Below are 21,844 nucleotides of genomic sequence, written 5' to 3' on the forward strand. Positions count from 1 at the left end.
ATATGGCATTTGTGTGGTAGATGATGGGGACGTTCTTCAGTGGATTGGCTCAGTCAGGTGCCTGGTGCTGCTTTGATGAGTTCAATCGCATTAACATCGAGGTACTGTCAGTTATCGCTCAACAACTCATCACTATCAGAAATGCCAAGGCAGCCAAGGTAAAGCACAGACGCACTCACATATGCATGTACAGTATCATATGCTCACGAACACGTACTGTACTTATACTGGAATTTTGTGCAACTGCATGTGTCTGGATTGTGTTTGTGTTCTGCAGCTACCTCGGTTCATGTTTGAGGGAAGAGAGATAAAATTGGTGATGACATGTGCTGCCTTCATCACTATGAACCCCGGTTACGCTGGCAGAACTGAACTCCCTGACAACCTGAAAGCCCTTTTCCGACCCATAGCCATGATGGTGCCCAACTATGCTCTTATCGCTGAGGTGTGTGATTAAACCACCTGATCTGATCCCAGTAATAATGATAAACCACACTAGGTGGAGGGGTCAGAGATGGCGCTGCTCCCCTGATGTGTGTACTCATTAAAAGCTTTTGTCTGTTCATGTGTGTGTGTTAAGACTAATTCACTCTGCACTGACAGACCAGCGGCAACAGACACATTCGTCGGGCTCAGTGTGTCATCAGTCTGCGTCTGTTGCCATTGTTCAGCGCTTGTTTTTGCAGATTAAACATTGTCTGTTCGTGGAATGTTCGAGAAGTGACGTGCTGTAATCTGGTGATTGTCGGCTTTGGTTGATGTCTGTCGGTGCAGTGAGAATTAGCCTTTACTGAGAGGAAACTGGTGTCCTATCACTGTGATTTTACCTGTTTGTAAATTTCCACAATTGATTGGTTAGAAAATTTACTTTTAACTTCAATACACAATTTATTTCCTCTGTAAAATGATGAAATGATTGAATAATTTGGAGCATTCAGAGCAAAGGTGCCTAAACCTTTTACTGCAAACTGCCACAAATCTAACTTGATCAAGTGCTTTGGGCTGAAAGTAAATGTTTTATTATATCTGACTTAAGATCACTTATATTCTCTACATTTCAATTGAAAAATAAAACAAAAAATGTTATAACAAAAAGATGAATTAGGACTGAAGAGATCAATAGCATTTTTCTCCCTTATTTTTGTGACTCTTGTGATATAGCTTGGTGGGCCATATCAAAAACGGCCACGGGCCAACATTAGCTCACAAACTAAAAAACTTAACATAAAAGCGCCCTATTATGCCACGTTTTACAAGATGTAAAATAAGTTTCTGATATCCCCAGAGTATGTGTGTAAAGTTTCAGCTCAAAATACCTCACAGATAATTTGGGGTGAGCAAAAACGTGCTGTTTCAGTGTGTGCCCTTTAAATGCAAATGAGCTGCTGGGCAGTCAGGAGTCAGTCAGGACGAACTATAATGTCAGAAACTGCGATTATATGCTGCATGGAGATAGAACAGGAATAGTTTAGTTTAATTACGGTTATAACTTATATTGTCTTCTTGTTTTTATCTGCTATATTAGTACAAGCCTGTTGTACCAGACCCCGTCCGAATGATGGCCAAAACTTTACCAATGATTTTTATGACGTTTATTTTACTTAACACAAAATATGAAGCGCCTGTTTTCACTCTAGAAAATCACTGTAAGAGCTTAAAACACAATGCAAGTGTGCATTAAAATATTATCCATAAACTCTCTCTCTCCCTTGCATTATCATCAACATACATAGCGAAGTACACAGAAACACTTACAACTAACAGTAAACAAATATATAGAGACTTTATGCCTTTTCGGGTGGTGCTTAATAAACTGGTAAACTTTATTTTTGTAAATCAACTCCGATGAACTGTAATAAAGTGCTCTCACCTTCATTACTGCCATATCCAGTATCACTCTGGAGACTGTAAGCTGGATCACTAATAGTACTGATTAATCTCTGTTTGTCCCTTTGTATTGACACCGGTGCAATGATTTGCGCAAACATAAACAAATTTCATTAGAGTTGAGGGAGCATTTTCTTCAAAAACAAAATTAATCCACGTTGTCTTCAGCGGCTCTGATTTCAGGAGTAAATGGAGAGAGAAATGTGGATTAATCTATACAGCTATAGAAAACCTAAAACGCTTGGGAGACGTTCTCGTCAGTGCAGCAATGGCGGACTGTGTAAACTCGCTGTGAACTCGCTCAGGGCGGTTCTATGTTAAAACGGCAGTGTCTGTCAACATTCGTGGGCGGGACCTGTGGCTTTTGTGACGTCACACTGCCAGGAACCTGCAAATGGCTTGTTTTGAGATACTGCTTATGGGGATTAAAAAAAAAGGAGTGGGTAGATTTTTATCACTATAGGTTGGTTGTGTACACATACTGCCAACACACATTTATGTCCAAACACCATGCAAAAGTGAATTTTGCATAAAAGGTCCCCTTTAATATATTATTTTTTATAATAGTAATAATAATAATAATAATAATAAATATTAGATTTTTTACTCTTTTAGTAAAGGAACCAACAATTTTTGGGAACTATGAGAAATCTCCACATAAACCACAGCCTTAGAGGATATCTGTTTACATAGAGTCCTATATAAAAGTCTCTCAATATTAGCATGTCTTATCTGACAACCCAAACAGTTCTACAGTATCTCTAACCTTAAAACCTCTCTCTCCCTGTAGGTGATCCTGTACTCTGAGGGCTTTGAGTCCAGTAAGACTCTTGCGAGGAAGATGACTCAGATGTACAAGCTCTGCAGTGAGCAGCTCTCTCAGCAGGATCACTATGACTTTGGCATGAGAGCTGTCAAATCTGTGCTGGTCATGGCAGGGTGAGGCACTCAGGGTTGATCTCTGCTCTTTTTCTACAGCACAAACACATTTTCACATTAGTCAGTGAGTCAATCTCACATACTGTACAGTACTGTTCAAAGGTTTGGGGTTGGTACAACTTTTTTAAGAAAAATGTCCAAGGCTGCATTTATTTAATCAAACACTCAGTTAAAAAAAAATGTATTTTTTTATTGTGTAATATTATTACAACGTAATTTAACTGTTTTCTATTTTCATATAATTTAAAATGTAATTTATTCCTGTGATGGCAAAGCCATTGCTCAAGTCTTCAATGTCACATGATCCTTCAGAAATTATTCTATGATGGTTTGGAAGTATTTTTTTTATCAATATTGAAAATAGTTGTGCTGCTTAATATTTTTGTGGAAACCATTTTTTGATGAATAGTAAGATTAAAAAACAACATTATTTGTTACGTCTTTTCTGTCACTTTTGATTAATTTAATGACCTTTCAATGATGAACGGTGCATAAATAATGTAAATCGGTCTTTGAAAGTGTTTGTTTAGTCAATTTTTAGGCTTTTATCTTCTCACACTTTTATTGTCTTTGCTTTATAAACAAGTCGGCCTTTGATTGAGAATTCATTTGCATGTGCTCAGTCACAGCTTGTGATCATGTGTTTGGGGTAAGGTCAATAAAATACAGCTATGCAAGAAACCTCTGAGCAGATCATGGCCAACAGCAAAGTCTTCAGTGTGTGTGTGTGTTGACATCATGTCACTGGCACATTTTATTAGCACTCAGGTTTTATATGCAGTATAAATTCATATAAATTCCATTGTGTTCTTCAGTGGTTCAAAAGGTCTGTCTTTAAATCAATGTGATTTAGGCTACTAAATTATTTATAAGAATATATGAACAAATGTAGGCGAGTGTGTTTAAAAAGTGAGAGTAAAGTAGAGCACCATATTCTGTGTAAATTACTGATATGGAATTAATACAGGCTGTTTAATAGCTTGAATGTCTGTCATGATTCCCACAGTACTAATTAGTGGTGCTTATCAAGGCATGAATGACATCGCTAATCATGTGGCTTGTTGAGTAGAGGTGTGAAGTGAAAGTCATTAAAACATTAAAATGTGTGAAAAAATTTCCTAAACCAGGAAGCAGCCACATAGCGACCATCTAGAAACCATCCTAGTAAAACCACCTACAACATCCTAATACTGTGGCAGGCAAGCACCACTTACCTCATATTTTCCACCCTAGCAACTACATAGCAATGTACTAAAAGCACTCACACAGAGCACCCACAGAGCATTGCTCCCATTTTCTTTAGAAAATGTAAAAATCTTGTTTAATTTGTGAATGCCATCTATAATAAGATCTATTGTGTGATGTCCTGTGTGTATGCAGTGTAGAGAATCCAATGTTTTTATGCTGCAAGTTGTGTATTCCTGCTCACATTTTCTGAACAACCGTTAATATATTATATATTATGTGTGTGTCTGTATGTGGTGTTCAGGTCATTAAAAAGAGAAAACCCTCACTTGAGCGAGGACGTTGTGCTGATTAGAGCTCTGCGAGATTCAAACCTGCCCAAGTTCCTCAAAGATGATGCAGTGCTTTTCAGGTGACCACTTGTTGTTTTTACAATATTACACACTAAGCATGTAAAAAAACATTAAAGGTGCCCTAGAACCAGTTTTTACAAGATGTAATATAAGTCTAAGGTGTCCCCTGAATGTGTCTGTGAAGTTTCAGCTCAAAATACACCATAGATTTTTTTAAATAAATTTTTTTAACTGCCTCTTTTGGGGCATCATTAACTATGCACCAATTCAGCATGCAGCCCCTTTAAATCGCGCGTTCCCTGCCCCCCGAGCTCTCGACTATAATACAGTGCATTTACAAAGTTAACACAGCTAATATAACCCTCAAATGGATCTTTACAAGATGTTCGTCATGCATGGTGCATGCATGCACCGGATCATGTGAGTACAGTATTTGTTTGGATGTTTACATTTGATTCTGAATGAGTTTGAGGCTGTGCTTTGTGGCTAAAGCTAACATTACACACTGTTGGAGAGATTTATAAAGAATGAAGATGTGTTTATGCATTATACAGACTGCAAGTGTTTAAAAATTAAAATTGTCTCCGTGAATACAGTAAGAAACGATGGTAACTTTAACCACATTTAACAGTATATTAGCAACATGCTAACAAAACATGTATAAAGACAATTTACAAATATCACAAAAAATATCATGTTATCATGGATCATGTCAGTTATTATTGCTCAATCTGTCATTTTTCGCTATTGTCCTTGCTTGCTTACCTAGTCTGATGATTCAGCTGTGCACAGATCCAGACGTTAATACTGGCTTGTATAATGCCTTGAACATGGGCTGGCATATGCAAATATTGGGGGCGTACATATTAATGATCCTGACTGTTACATAACAGTTGGTGTTATGTTGAGATTCACTTGTTTTTCGGAGGTCTTTTAAACAAATGAGATTTACATAAGAAGGAGGAAACAATGGAGTTTGAGATTCACTGTATGTCTTTTCCATGTACTGAACTCTTGTTATTCAACTATGCCAAGGTAAATTCAGTTTTTGATTCTAGGGCACCTTTAATATTGTGAAACAGTACTGTGAAAATGGTATTAATTCCTGTGATGGCAAAGCTGAATTTTCAGTAGCCATTACTTCAGACTTCAGACTAACATGATCTCTCAAAAATCATTCTAATGTACTGATTTGGGGCTCAAGTAGTGTTCATTTTTATAATCAATGTTGAAAAACACTGTGCTGCTTAATATTTTTGTGTGTATCATTTTCAGGATTCTTTGATGGATAGAAAGTTCAAAAGATCTGCATTTATCTGATGTAGAAATCTTTTGTAACATTATAAATGAGAGAGAGAGTTGTTGAGACATGTTTTATGAGGACATTTCATGAGTCACATGCCCCCTGTTTTTTTTTGAAAATGTAAAATGCAGAATGTTTGTACGTTATAAAAATCATAAAACGCACAAAAAACGTACATACAGTGTGTGTGTGAGAGAGAGAGAGTTATTGACCATAGCACCCACCATGAGGGGGAGCCACCATTATGTAGTAGAATAAAATAGCTTTTTCCATTTCATGTGAGTGTACATTATATTCCGCACAGTGTTTTTTTTTTTTTTTTTTTTTACTTATTAATTATTTAGTAATTTAGTAAAATTAAGTGAAGCTTAAAAGTCCAAGGAATTCTTGAGGCCACTATACATGTTTGCGTACACCTAACTCCCACTCTTTTTCTCCTTAGTGGCATCCTGTCAGACCTCTTCCCTGGCGTCACCATCCCAGAGCATGACTATGGTGTCCTGCATTCTACCATTTACTCATCTCTGTGCCAACGCTCCCTCCAGCCCCTCCCAAGCATCATAAGCAAGGTCATCCAGCTCTATGAGACCATGTTGGTCCGCCATGGGGTAATGCTCGTGGGGCCCACCGGAAGTGGCAAGACAACTGTCTACCGTGTGCTGGCAGACACCTTGGAAACCCTGTATCATGCTGGCCACCAAAATCCCTTCTATCGCCTTGTTAAGACCTATGTGCTCAACCCAAAGTCAGTGAGCATGGGTGAGCTTTACGGGGAGGTGAACCCACTGACACTGGAATGGCGGGATGGTCTGATGGCGCTTTGTGTTCGGGCAGCAGTTCAGGACTTCAGTGATGACCACAAATGGGTGATCAGTGATGGTCCGGTGGATGCACTGTGGATTGAGAATATGAACACAGTGCTGGATGATAATAAGATGCTCTGCTTGGCCAACAGTGAAAGGATTAAGCTCACACCTTCCATACACATGATGTTTGAGGTGAGATGCACAAATGTGCACATGCTCCCTGTCGGTTAAATTCCACATGCACTTTCTGCTTTTAATTAGAGGCTAGTCACGCACACTTACATGCCACGCTTTTTTCAATCAGGTTCAAGACCTGGCAGTGGCGTCTCCTGCCACGGTAAGCCGTTGTGGGATGGTGTACATTGACCCAGAGGAGCTTAAGTGGATGCCATACGTTCAGACGTGGCTCACAGGTTTAGCTGAGAAGGTGAAGCCTTTAAAACTCTCTCAGGAGTGTTCACATTGTTTTACAGTCACTGAATCATTAGAAAGAGTCTTAATTAATAGTTTTACAGGCAAACATTAAACAAGTTGGATTTGGAATGTCTTTTAGTTTGGTTTTTAGACCTGTAGACCTATTACCATCTGGGAAATGTGTTTTTTTTTTTTTTTTTTTAGATCACAGAGCCTGTACGTGGATATCTGATGGAACTGTTTCAAAAATATGTGGAGAAGGGCCTGCAGTTTGTATCAAAGCACTGTGTGCAGGCCATTGGACAGGTGGACATCAGTAAACTCACAACCCTCTGCTGCCTATTGGAAGCGTTACTGTTCAGCGATGGAGCCCCTAACCTCAAAATGGTATAATGCATCTTAGCTATCACCAAAATTAATCAAACACAGCATTCTAACATATTTTAGAAAGCTTCTACAGGATTTTTGATTGATAATGTGGTTAATGGCACAAAAGAAAAGCCAGTAGATCTACACTACTGTTCAAGGTAGTTCAAGGAAAGAAAGAAATTAATATTTTTATTTAGCTGGGATGCATTAAATTGATCAAGAGATAGTAAAAATATGTTATAATGGTACAAAAGATTTTTATTTCAAATAAATGCTGTTTTTAACCTTTAATTGATCAAATAACCCTGAAAAAAGTATTACAGTTTCCAAACAAACAAACAAAAAAACAGTGCAAACACTTTAACATACATAATAAGCACCAAATAACCATATTTGCATGATTTTTGAAGGATCATGTGACACTGAAGTCTGGAGTAATGATGCTGAAAATTCAGCTTTGTCATCATAGGAATAAATAGCATTTAAAAATATTAAAATAGAAAACAGTTACTTTAAATTGTTATAAAGTCTCACAGTATTAATGTTTTTACTGTATGTATGATCAAATTAATACACTCTTGGTGAGCATAAGAGACGTCTTTCAAAAACATTATTAAAAAAAATCTTACCGACCCCAAATTTTTGAAGCTGTGATCCATGGTACTTTTTAAAATATTACAGAGACCCCTACCTAAAATATAAAGGCTATATGTTCTCATGTACAAATATTTACCATTTATTTTGTGTGAGAAAACGTATTATAATATAAAGACAACATGTTATGTACTAAATTAAATGTCTTTTATACTTTTATTGTACTGAAGCCAAAGCAAATGATTAAAATTAATTTGGAAAATATTTACTTGCATGAATTTGATCTTTTTTACCCACTAGTAAAGTAATGTTAACTTAATAAACCTGAAGAGAAATTCTGATTTATTTGTAGCAGAGATATATTCTTTCCTACTCCATTACGCATTAAAATAAATTCACATTTCCACTTCAATCTGAATGTTTGATTCTCGCCTTTGCTAGAGAAAAGTGGAAATATCTAAATATTTAGAGAGGAGTAGGAACTTGAGTTGCAAGTTGAGGACCACAAATCAAAACCCTGGACCAGCACAGTTCAGAACATTCAGACCCAAAAACTGCTGCACACTCATAACACACTCATATCGATGTACAGTAGTGCTGCAGTATAAGCTAGGAGTAACAATTTCAAGTTGCTAGTAATTGCAGTATGGTGGAAACCTAACATTTTGCTTTGACCGGTTTCTTCTTAATTTATTCAAATGTATCAATTTATTATTAATTTATTGTATGTGTTTGCAGGAGTCCAGCAAGCTGAGCAGTATGTTGTGTCAGACGTTTGTGTTTTGCTACCTGTGGGCAGTGGGAGGGAATTTGATTGACAGCCACTGGGACACATTCGACACCTTCGTCAGGCAGCAGTTTGAGGACAACAGTGATGCAAAAGTAAATCAATAATCGTCCCCTTGGAATTATAAGGTTGTATCTGCATTCTGAGCAGTTTTGAGATATTGAGCTTCAGTTTTTGCATTCCATTCGACTTTGTAGACAGATCCTTTTTGTTTTCTAAATAAAAAGTCCCAAAATGTACACAACTTCAAGAAAAATCACATAATGTAAATAATTTGCCACAGAATAACTCAATTTTGAGAAAAAAATGCCAGAACTTTATAATTCCAAAGGGACAAAATGTAAAATGTAATGCATAGGTACATTTAATTATATCACTTTCATGAAATAATCTCAGATATTTATCAATGAGCATAACTGGGAATTTCTATTTTATTGCTTTAATTTATGACAATCATATATGTTTTCTAATAGCATTTTGTCCAGGAAAAGACACCATTATGTGCTACAAGATTTGGAGGAACATGTTTAGTTCTTTACAGGTCTGCAGCCATAATGTTTTAATAATTTTACTTAATTCAAAAGATAATTATCAATGGCCTTACAGTAGCTGTTCCTGTTAAATAACTTCAATAACATTGAAGACACTGCAAACCTCCTCTGGGCTTTGACCCTGAAAAGAGCACATTAACCTGACTGAGAGGTCATTGTAAATTATATATAGCACCTGACTAGTTCAATTCTTTTTATATAGACAGCTATGTCTCGTCTCATGTGTTTGTGACATTCATAAATGTGACCTCAGGAATATTTAATGAGAAATAGATTGAAGAAAAACAGTATGCCCTAGACATTTGTATAAGGATTAAGGGAAGGTGTGGTATTTATTTCAGAAGGTCGGAATGCAGTGGAGAGTGTCATTATTAGTATTCCACAGAGCAAGACAGAAAGATCCAGGGAGGAGGGGAGGAGGAGAGAGCAGAAGAAAAGGAAGTGGTGAATTTGAGATGAACAAGGGTGTTAGAACGTGACCTTATAATACAGGCTCACGAAAAACAATTCATTTCTTTTATGTTCTCAGACTCTTGCTATTACTGTTGAATATTCTTATTTGAACAAACCCCCTTATGATTATTCAGTTAAAGCATCCAAGACAAATTTACAGACCAGAATCTATCTATCTATCTATCTATCTATCTATCTATCTATCTATCTATCTATCTATCTATCTATCTGTCTGTCTGTCTGTCTGTCTGTCTTATGTTCTATCTTATGTTCTATCTTCTATGTTCTGTTCTATGTTCTATCTTCTACATTCTATCTTCTGTTTTATCTTCTATGTTCTATCTTCTACGTTCTATCATCTATCTTCTTTGTTTTATCTTCTATGTTCTGTTCTAAGTTCTATCTTCTGTTTTATCTTCTATGTTCTATTTTCTATCTTCTATCTTCTTTGTTTTATCTTCTATGTTCTATCTTCTTTGTTTTATCTTCTATCTTCTATATCTTCTATCTACTATGCGAAGATTGTCAGGAAAAAAATGTGAGTGGTTCTTGCATCCTCAAAATTGTTTCTCACACACAACTATTGAGAAAACCTGAAATATAGCCATATGGACTACTTTTATTGTGTTTTACGTTGTTATTTTAGGAACTTGACATACCTGTCCTCATTTCATGAAAAAGAACAGCCAGGATATTCTGTTAAACATCTCCTTTTGTGTTCTAAGGACATTCTAAATGGAATACATATTTGAGTAAACTCTCTCTCTCAATAACAGTTGCCCAGTGTAGGTGATTTATGGAGCGTGTATATGAACTTGGATACTAAATGTCTGGAGCCATGGGAGAGGATCATTCCTTCCTTTAGCTATAACAGTGAGCTGCCCTTCTTTGAGATGCTGGTACCCACCACAGACACGGTGAGGTATGGATACCTGATGGAAAAACTGCTGTCTGTCAATCACTCTGTCCTCTTTACTGGCATCACTGGAGTGGGAAAGGTAAGGCGGGCATGTGTTTAATGTGATGTAAGTTTGTGTGAAGCAGTAAAGTTTTATATTTTCCGTTTATATGTTCCGTCTCTAAAAAATTGTTTACTAGGCTTATCATGTGTTTTAGTCTGTTGTGGCACGGGCATTGTTGAACAGTGTCCAGGAAAAGGCAGGTTATGTCTCCGTCTACATCAACTTCTCAGCCCAAACTTCATCAGCCAGAACCCAAGAAATCATTGAGTCAAAACTGGAGAAGAAGAGAAAGAATATACTTGGTGAGGGGTATTTATATACGATTATGGTGGGTGTGTAAACTGCCATACTCAAAATCATCATCTCTGTGTGTTTATGTATCTCAGGTGCTCCTGCTAATAAAAAGATTGTGGTGTTTGTGGATGATCTGAACATGCCAAAGTTGGACAGTTATGGCTCTCAGCCCCCTATAGAGCTGCTCAGACAGTTTCAGGACTTCCACGGCTTCTATGACAGAGAAAAGTTCTTCTGGAAGGAGATACACGTAAGCAACACAGATACTTGCACATAAAAAATAGAATCATGTGTCATGTTTCCTTGAGAAATATTAACAGATTTGTCCTTGTTTGACTTTACTGACCAGGGTTGGGAATTGAAAACCATTTATTATTCATAACTGTTTTTTTTAAAGGAAAAATAAATAAAAATAAACAGAGTGGTTTTTATGAAGTTCTGTTCGATTCTTGAAGGTCAGCATTCTTCATGAGAAAGCCGAACAGAACACTAAAAAGCTCCCACAGTGTTATCACGTGACAAACATACAGCACAACCACTCCAGTCTAATTTGTGAACTAATGACTCTTATGAGCCACTTTTTGAATTAATCTGGCTCACAAATCTATCATAGTCTCGTGACTCACTTGGAGTTTTTGTCATGTAAAAATAAATTGTTTTTATGTGTATTCAAGTCTCTGTTATGTGTATTTAATGAGACTTAAATCTGTCTAATTACTAATTGGTGGAGATATTGGAGTTATTTATATATATATAGAATTGTTGCCTTCATTAAGATTCCCATCCCTAATCCTGGGCAACAAACCAGTAGCTTGCATTGAAACCTTAGGGACCACAATCCAATTTTATCAAGCGTTTTAATCGTTAAACATTTTCTCACTCTCTGCCTCTCTTTCTCTCTGTCGGGTTGGAAAATATTGTATGTTGTAATGTTTATCATATAATGAGCGGGACTAATGCTTGATGTTTGAAGTAGCTGCTCTGATTTTATTGTTGTCTCACCTCGGGAAAGATGCTTAATTATGTATTTTTCACACACCAGCATCAAGTAAACCCTTTGCTTGTTAAACACACACACACTCATACACATGTACAAACAAAGATAAAAGTGCATAATATAAACAAGGACATTTATGCGATTTGGCAAGGTTACAGAGAAATATGGTGATCTGAGACGTTGCAGTCGACCTCAATACTCATCAATCTCAAATATGAGTTACGATAAAATAAAAGACAGAAATATGACAAGAGAACCTGTTGCGGTTTAAAAGGATGATTTGTGGTACTCAAGTGAGCCTTGCCCTTGGAGAAACTGATATGGGTTAGTGTAGCTCTTTGGTTGTTGAATATGACACTGCTTTGACTTTGACACAGCAACATTTCCTGAATGATTTTTCTGTCATTTGAAGAGTAATTGGTCATTAAGTTTCAAGCTGTCATGAACGCTCTCATTTTAATTTGGGTTGTAATCAATATTACATTAATTTCTTCTAGGAAAGATTTGATGAGATTAGTGGAAGTGTCAAAAAAGTTAAATGATGTCCCTTGGATATTTTTTCATATGCACTTATTCACCTTCTCCTATCTCCTTCTCCTCCCTAAAGGATATGACTATAGCCGCAGCCTGTGCGCCTCCTGGTGGAGGTCGTAACCCTGTGACCCCTCGTTTCATCCGCCACTTCAGCATGCTGTGCCTCCCAACGCCCTCTGAGCACAGCCTCAAACAGATTTTTAAGGTCAGACATATGGTAGCACTCATTTTGAATGAACATTTTACTTTTAAAGTCAACATGAAATCAAAATTGACCTATTTACTTTGTTCTTGGTGTTATTGTGCTTAAGTCACTGGTGCACATTATTCCAAATAAACGAATCAAAAATGAATAACTTGCTCTGCATCTGAAACAATTTTCCTTTTTATTTGACATTATGATTTCCCCTCCAACCACCTGGCTCCATTCTGTATGTAACATCCAGTCTTGTCCCTCTGGATAAAATCAAGTCATGCTCTACTTTTTTTACTCATTGAATAATCTGTTTCATTCGGAAAAATGTCATATATATGCATGATAGTCAGTGGATAGCCAACACTGTTTCATGTTGACTTTAAAGCTTGTTGCATGCTGTGCCTGATGACTGTGGAGACATCAAAATCTGAATCTGTCAGTTGACTTAGAAAAGGCAATGATCTTGAGCCAACTTAAGCAAAACCTGGTGAGCTGCCTACCTATACTTCACTAGTATTTACAGCTCTTTGAAAAGGAAGGTGATGCAATGAGATCCAAGCAATCCAGCAATGATTATGTCAGAGATCAAATTTGAATACGGAATAATACATTTATTAAGTAAAAGTGTAAAATTATAGAGATAAACAAATTAATCAAGTAAATAATAGTTTATAATAAAATCCAGAGTATAGTATCTAACAGATGAAGTTTGCGAAGATCAGAGTGTAGAGAAAGAAAAAAGAAAAGCAGTAAGATATTTGCAGAATTAACCCTCAGGGGTCTGAGGATTTTTGGGACCCTGGAGAAGTTTTGACATGCCCTGACATTTGTGCTTTTTTCAGTTGTTCATAAACATATTAATGGAAAAAGTGTCATTACACTGTATTCAGCACAAACTAGGCTACAATAATATGTGAGGAACATGTATGTCAGGGGTACTCAAGTTCAGAGGCCAAGAGGGCCGCATTTTAACCAAATGAAACGCGAAGGGCCACAAATTATAACTTGGATCGTAAGACTTTTATTTAGGCCTACTTAAGACAATATTTGTAGTTTTACTGTTTATTTACTAAAAGTTCAGTTTTTAAGGTCTGGCTGTTCACTGGCTGATGAGGGTTTGTCCATAAGATGAAAACATTGCACTTTTTTATAGTCTTTTTATACTCCATTGCACCTTTTTAACACTTTTTACAGCACCTATTTATACTCAGAGAATAAATGTTTTATTATTTGTATTATTATTACCTACCTTTTAATTTGGTCAGAATCAAAAAAATATTTTTTTTCTTTTTTTTAATGTTCAATCACAATTTTATGAATTATCTAACTATAACCAACGTTGTAAACATGATAAATAAGATATTTTCCGTGAGCTCAATGATGTGATGACAGATCTGTAATGGGAGAACTCTCTGCTTGCTTTCTGTTTATAACACATTAACATTAAGAATAAAAGGTTTGTTTTTCATGCTGCTCGGCAACTTACACACTGCAAAGTTTGAGGAATGTCAACTGCATTTCATCATGGAAAAATAAGGTTACTTTGTTTTTTACTTGCGCGCACAGTCTCGAGCCTTTGATGGCGTTCACGAATACAAGTGCTCGACCGTCTATGTGCTTGACACATGCGCACTAGAGAGATTCATGCTTGTCTAGTCTTTTTCGCTCAAATAGTTACAATAAAATGTCTTTGTACTTGCTAAAAATTAGAGTTGCTGGTCTTTTAATCCCCTCAAACGAGCGCTCTTCAACACGGTCGGCTATTGTGTTTGTTGTTACTCTTGTTCTGTCTTCGTTTCTTTTCAGACTGAAACAACAGCCCGTTTCAGTGCTGACACCTTGTGGACAAACTAAATTAGAGCAAAAACTATTCAATGCGCGCTTGCAAAGTGCCTTCAGTTTATTGTTCTTTGCGGTTAGAAAAACTGTGCTGCGCGCGTACACTATAAGCGTTCTCTGCTGATGATTACAGCGTCACGCGCACTGTACGCCTACCCTTGTGTAGTACGTGTAAAAAAACGAAGTAATATTCACGCTAATTTTGAACGCAAATTATAATAAAAATACATTTATATGTAGCATGATGCGGGCCACAAATTTAATGCTGACGGGCCGGATGCGGCCCGCGGGCCGCCTGTTGAGTACCCCTGATGTATGTACATGTTTGTGTTTTTGAAGGAATAACGTTTATGCGTGGTTATTGAAAAAACAAAAAACTTAAGTCACTGAAATAAAGCCAAAAAATATATATTAAATCTTTGTTCACAAGACTTCTGGGTATTTGAGGTTGTAGACTAGAGTTTTTGCATCAAACTGAGGTAAAAATTATGCTGCCTGCTTGTTCATATAAAACAATAGAGAGATTTAAATTTTCTAAAACATCTTTGGTCGAGAAACACAGTATGCATGGAGGCGTGAATAATCATGGATAATGGGTGATTCTCACCTGAGAAGACAAAAGAATCGCATAAAGATCTCTAATGACCTGCTTAAATAATGAGCTCTTTCAGACAGGTAGGCTGTGAAAAAACCCTCCGTTGAGCATGTCTCAAATCTCATCATGTTGTAAATCAAATATACAGAAAAAACAGCAATACTGTGAAATATTATTACAATTTAAAATAATGGTATTCTATTATATTCTTTAAAATATAATGTATTTCTGTGATGCAAAGTGTCTGAACAGTTATGTTTCCTCTATGGCATTTCATATAGGCTTTTAGCTTAAAAGCATGCACATTTGGAGAAATATTGATGGATTCTCATATGTTTGTCAATTTTCTATACAGAGGAGTAATATTTATTCAGGATTTATTGTCATTACTATGAGTGCTGGATACTGTGTTTTCAATTCATACTTGCAGCCGGAGGGCGCTCTGCCCCTTTTGTCCACAAATGCCTGAGCACTAAAGAAGAATAGGCAATCCAGGAACTAACCGAACTAACAGAGGCCAGAGATCGCTAACTATGGCTATTCAAAACACTTTTCAAGACAATAAATACACGATTGAGACGATGAATGCATGTATTGACTGAATTTGCGTCTGAATAGCGCTCCCTCCATGGGCGTGGCCGCATTAGCGGATAATGAGCTGAATCACGGATTTCTGACATGGCTCTCTTTTCATACAGATTACATAAACACAGAATATTTGTTTTCGATTTGACTTACACGATTTAAAACCTGACATTTCAATGTTTTTTTAGACATAAGTCTAATTTTTTTGTGATTAGTATTCACTAAGTTACAGTTAATTTTCTGAGAACTATCAAATTGGAGTTCGTTCAGAGGGAGACGAGAGATCACGCATCATGTTAGTTTTCTTTATTTTACAAAAAGCACAACATTTTGTTGTTACTCTGAGTGTACACAAATAAAAGAAGATATTCCACAGATTAAAATGGTCTATAACTCTTAATTGTATGTGCAACATTGACAGAGTATTTTGAGTCTCTTTCACACCGGTTAGAAAAAAAACGCGGTGATCATGCCGGCATGACCGCCGACCCAAGGGAGTTAAAGGAGAGGTAGAAGAGATGAAGTAGAAGTAGAAAGAGTAGAAGGAATAGAGCAAAAAATTAAACTTACACCCAAAACTTATGTTTTGGTCTAATAAGAAAAAGTCAAACTGACGTAACCATTGTATTACTGAATATAGCAAACATACTCTCAAACAATAATACCTTGAGAAGATGAAAATAGAATGAAAAATAACCATAAATGAGTAGGATTATTATATGAAGTAGGATTACATGAATATATGAAATCAAAGATTATAAATAATAAACCATAAATAATTAAATGATTAACATGAAATATGAATAAAATGCATGAATATGAATACTGGCCATTTTGGATCCACCAGTTGGCAACATAATTAGTGTTCTAAGATGCCGATACCATGTGTTGGCCAAAATTTAAGGCAGCATTTCATATCCTTCTTAGATAAGTCAATACCAGAGTGCATTGTGACAAACTCAATGAAAAAATATTTCAATTCAATTGGACTATTTTGCCAAATATTCATTGTGTTATGCAGTTTTTGCTTACTAGAGTGTCGCATTAGCTTTAGCAACATGCTGATGTCAAAGTCTGTTGACATCTGTCGGACTGCCAGGACTAATGCTAAAATTCTTTCAGATAAGTTCTATCTCTAAACTCATTGCATTTAAAGCCCAGTCACTACAACAATCAAAGCACAGCTTTTGCATCCCGGGTTTGTAACTACCTTTCAACAATAAATTCAAGACAGTTCTGAGCCTTTTATTTTTAAGAACACATGTCAGGTTCTGTTCTGTTCCATGATTTTGCATGTCTGTCTAGCTGAATTCGTATTATGTGAACATCCCTTAAGAATCCTTCAAGCATCTGAATTGTGTTCAGTAGACATGACCCTTAACATGTGTAATTGGGCTTCCTCATTAAGACAACCCCCTGACTAGTTGAGTTTTAAAATATGCAGTTCTCCATATCTCTATTATCTTCCTATATAGAAAGTTGACAGCAGAGTAGCTCATTAGGCAACGTAGCTGTCCAAGGTTCTGAAGCCACAGTCTGTGAGCTGGAGTTGTCCATGGTTTTAAACTGACAGTCTGAGAGCATAAACTGGTCAATGCTAGAGCTGTCCATAGTGGTAAAGGTCTTTACAAACTTTATAGAAATATTACTGTCCTAAACTCTACACTTGCTGTGCACTCTGATTCTGTTCTTATTTATGCATGTTTATAGGCAATTTTAGGGGGTTTCCTGAATGAATTTCCCATAGCAGTGAAGCAGTCAGCTGACAACATTGTGGATGCTGCTGTTGAGATCTACCATCGAATGAGTATAGACCTGTTGCCTACGCCAGCAAAATCTCACTACGTTTTCAACCTTAGAGACCTCTCTAAATGTGTGCAAGGTAAGAGACACAGACAAGTGTACGAACACACACCTACATTTGCAAAGAACTTACAAGGGCTGCCATTTACATGTATCACACATAATTTAAAACCTTTAAAATCACAATGCATCCAAAACAATACAACTCATAGCCTTTTTACCAAAGACTTTATTTATAGAAAGACTGTGTACTCATGTTACAATGAATGGGAGAAAGTGCAACGCGCAGTATGGTGGAATAAGTCCCGCCTTCAAAGGAAAAGAGCCAATCAACAATTAGTAAAGTCATTGCATTACTGCATCTGCCGTTAGAAGCTCCAGTTGCTATCCACCTTTTTCTGAACGCGCAAGTCTCTTCCAACTCGTACTGGAATGATGCTTTACATTTACGGTCTTTCTAGTCAAATGTATCTGTATTTTCCGAGATGTTAAACCAATGAAAATGGTTTAAAAAGCACATGGCTCCACAGTGCCATCACTTTATTGTGTAGGAAAGACTGTCTTTTGTCAGCTCCTCACTCATTAAAGTTAAACAAGTGAATAGATGACACAAAGCTGTCCGAAGTTACTGAAAACATGAGCGCTCATATCCTACATGCAGCTCCTGATCGGGATGAAGTTCGTGGGATTTTGTTCCCAAAATGATTAGAGTGCACATATACCCTCTTTGGGGAGTATTTTAACTCTATTTTCATTTTCTCCAGTCTAGCATAAAATGCAAGGCATACGGCGCAGTATACAGACATTCTGTTCAGATTTGCTGGTGTTTAAAATATGTACTTTCCAAGAATTTCTTCAGTTTATTTATTTTATGTGGCAGACAACAGGACAGATTAACTCTGCATACTTTTTTATTTTTAGTAATGTTCAACAAGTTTCTGTTTAGTTTATTCAGATGCTTTTTTTACCCCATTTTGATAATGTGTTCCTGTGGAGACTGGAACAGGACAGCATCCAAATGGAAGTTGGAATAGTTTACTCAGGAAAAGGGTGGGTAGAAACAGACAGGGTTGCCAAGATGCGTACTTAGGACTGCGCTTGCGCATTTGCTGGTCTAGCCAGAAAATGCAATTTTTTGAGCAAAACTATGAGACAGTTGTTGTCAGATTTCATTTCAAATATGAAATTTAATTGTAACCTTGGTGAACAGCTCTGGAGAAGTTGATGTTTCCACATTCAAACAGATTGGAGCTGCATTTGCATGACTGATATAGCTGCCCGAGAGGCGTTTCAAAGATCGCCGCTGAGTGAAATGACTTGCCTGAAAGGGACTTTGTTTTTTACCCAGAGTATTTGGCATCTCTTGTGCTTAAATACACCAAGGGCTTGTAAAGAGCTTCTTTTGTTTTGGAGCTCCCGAATGACCAATAAAAATGCTCTCTCATAATTTGAAAGGAGACTTGTGGGCTGTAAAAATGTTTTTTTTATTATTATTATTGTTCAGGACCTGTCCAGGGGCTAAATTGGAGACTCACAATAGGAATACTGTCAATGTAAACTAAAACCAGTCAGCACAAACCCCATCTGATTATGTTTTTTATTAACAAAATGTCACAGACAAGTTCATCTCTTACTGTTCATTGATCTGTAGACACAGAATTGATTCTTTACCAGCAGCCATTCTTGTTATAAAATTAAAGATATAATGAAGAATCTGTATTAACGGTAAAGAAAATCATATTAATTCTCTGCCTATGCATGTGTGTGCTTCTGTATAGGTATGTTGCAGTGTGAGCCAACTACAGTGAGAGATCAAACCCAGATCTTCCGTTTGTTCTGTCACGAGTGTCAACGTGTCTTCCACGATCGACTCATCAACAATGAGGACAAGAGCTATTTCAATACCATGATCTCTGAGATGGCCAGTAAGCATCTGACCCTTGAATCATTTTCACTGTTAATCTCGGGGAGCTTAGTCCAGATAAATGTTAAAGCATATATTCTTAATGGAATATCTCAATACAGTATATGCTGAAATGTCTTTCAGTAGGTGAATAGAGGGAAAATTTGGCCTCAAAGTCAATAAACAGGTTTATTTATTTATTTATTATTATTATTATTATATTTTTATTTTTCAAAGCTGCGTCATGATGTATAAAAGCTGTTTTATTGCATATGCTGATATTGTAAAATGATAATTGTAATTCATACTTATAGTTCAACTCATAATTGCAGCCTTAAAATAATTTTTCAAACATTAGTTTATGAAATTTAACTTCCTAGATAGAGGCAAATAGGTCAGATTAAAGCAAGATTATAATCCTTCTCATTTTGCAGTGACTTATCAGAATTATCTATTTATTCTTGTTTTGCTCCCAATCTGTCACCCTTTTGCTACAGTAAACTTCAGTGCCCTGAACTGCTCCTTTTTTCCAACAGGTAAATATTTCAGCATAAACATAGAGCCAATGTACTTTGTGAATCAGCCCATCATTTTTGGAGATTTCATCAAGGTAAAAGTAATTTGGGGATTGTTCTGACTGTTTTGCATCTGTCAGTCTGTCACTGTTTTATATTTTCTTTGTAGATTGCTTCTCTGTGTTTACATTTTACTGTTTTAAAGCAGCATTTAGCTAGTTAGAGCAATCGTCATCTTTTTGAATAGGGTCCATTTTGATTTAATTATGTTTAGATAGTATTTTTTCTTAAATTATTGAATGCATTTTGTGCAGGTTGGAGCAGACAAGGCTGACCGTGTCTATGAGGATCTAACAGACATGGAAAAGATTCGCCAGGTGTTGCAGGACTACCTGGATGACTACAACATGACCTTTGCCAAGGAAACCAAGCTTGTGTTCTTCCAAGATGCCATTGAACACGTGTCTCGGTAAGCAAGCAGCTTGTCTTTTCATCTGGTGATCACAAAAGCAGGTGTTCAGATGACCTCTCCATTTAGCGAGGACATCAGGATTAGTTTACTAATGGAATGTTTTTTCATCCACCCAGTTGACCTTCTTTTTTTCCCCAACAGAATCGCCCGCATGATTCGGCAAGAACGTGGCAATGCCCTATTGGTTGGTGTGGGCGGCACAGGAAAGCAATCTCTAACACGTCTGGCTGCTCACATGTGTGGTTACCGCTGCTTTCAGATTGAGTTGAGCCGTGGTTATAATTATGAGAGCTTCCACGATGACCTGCGTAAACTTTACAAAATGGCAGGTGTGGAAGGCCAGGACATGGTCTTCCTCTTTACAGACACTCAGGTACAACCAAAGAGAGATCTGCCAATAAATGGTCGATTACAATTCAATATAATTTTGTCTAAATAAAAACTAAAATCAGTCATTTTAAATGTAACAAGTGAACTTGTTCCTCACAATATAATAATGTACAGTATGAATATTCATTTTGAGATTTGTTAAAGATTACATTTAAATAACTTTTAAATTATTAGTGTTTTTATTATATATTAACTTGAATGACTGCAAAATAATTCTGAATATAAAAATGGGAAATGATTAAAGGGTTAGTTCACCCAAAAATGAAAATTATGTCATTAATGACTCACCCTCATGTCGTTCCAAACCCGTAAGACCTCCGTTCATCTTCGGAACACAGTTTAAGATATTTTAGATTTAGTCCGGGAGCTTTCTGTCCCTCCATTGAAAGTGTATGTACGGTAGACTGTCCATGTCCAGAAAGGTAATAAAAACATCATCAAAGTAGTCCATGTGACATCAGTGGGTTATTTAGAAGTTTTTGAAGCATCGAAAATACATTTTGGTCCAAAAATAACAAAAACTACGACTTTATTCAGCATTGTATTCTCTTCCGGAATCCTTTCCATTGAATTGATTCCATTGAATCCTTTCATCTGTCGGCGTTGGTAATGCACTTTTACGTCGTTGTTTTTGGCGATTAGGACATCCGCGACATGCACACTTACGCACCATTTTAAAAAATATAGCAATACCAAAATACAAACAATGTAGAATAGCTTGAATACAGCGTGCGTCTCCCTCAGACTGTAAACGAAGCTCGGGCGCACCGGATAACACGTCAGCAGCGTCTTACGTCAGCAGCGTCACTGCGGAGTCGTGAACCCGGATTGACAACAGACCCGGAAGAGAATACAGTGCTGAATAAAGTCGTAGTTTTTGTTATTTTTGGACCAAAATGTTTGTCTGGCTATCACCAGACCAAGCTCAATTTAAAATTGAACATTGGTCTGGGGAGTCTGTATGTATTTTCTACTGCACAAGAGGCGTCATCAACGAGCATTATTCACGCAATTGGATAGTCCTTCAACCAATCAGATCAACGATCCGGGTGATGTACTTTTGTAGAACGATGCGAAAACTCCAGACAGGTTTAATTTGTATTGGTTTGTAGCATTGA

The 21,844-nt window shown here is 36.8% G+C and overlaps 1 protein-coding gene across 1 annotated transcript in view; it reads left to right on the forward strand.

Moving 5' to 3' along the window:
* Positions 1-21,844, forward strand: part of dnah6 (dynein, axonemal, heavy chain 6) — a 91,222-nt gene that overhangs the window by 21,417 nt on the left and 47,961 nt on the right. The window contains exons 32-48 of the mRNA XM_048197639.1: positions 21-158; positions 278-445; positions 2,678-2,826; positions 4,316-4,423; positions 6,110-6,665; positions 6,778-6,900; positions 7,092-7,274; positions 8,589-8,732; positions 10,418-10,639; positions 10,758-10,905; positions 10,990-11,147; positions 12,502-12,633; positions 17,354-17,525; positions 19,225-19,371; positions 19,886-19,959; positions 20,179-20,333; positions 20,478-20,709. Of these exons, the coding sequence (XP_048053596.1) occupies positions 21-158; positions 278-445; positions 2,678-2,826; positions 4,316-4,423; positions 6,110-6,665; positions 6,778-6,900; positions 7,092-7,274; positions 8,589-8,732; positions 10,418-10,639; positions 10,758-10,905; positions 10,990-11,147; positions 12,502-12,633; positions 17,354-17,525; positions 19,225-19,371; positions 19,886-19,959; positions 20,179-20,333; positions 20,478-20,709 (3,009 nt within the window). The remainder of the gene's footprint in view (positions 1-20; positions 159-277; positions 446-2,677; positions 2,827-4,315; positions 4,424-6,109; positions 6,666-6,777; positions 6,901-7,091; positions 7,275-8,588; positions 8,733-10,417; positions 10,640-10,757; positions 10,906-10,989; positions 11,148-12,501; positions 12,634-17,353; positions 17,526-19,224; positions 19,372-19,885; positions 19,960-20,178; positions 20,334-20,477; positions 20,710-21,844) is intronic.

Source organism: Megalobrama amblycephala, linkage group LG7 (assembly GCF_018812025.1).
Source record: "Megalobrama amblycephala isolate DHTTF-2021 linkage group LG7, ASM1881202v1, whole genome shotgun sequence".
Lineage (NCBI taxonomy): Eukaryota > Metazoa > Chordata > Actinopteri > Cypriniformes > Xenocyprididae > Megalobrama > Megalobrama amblycephala.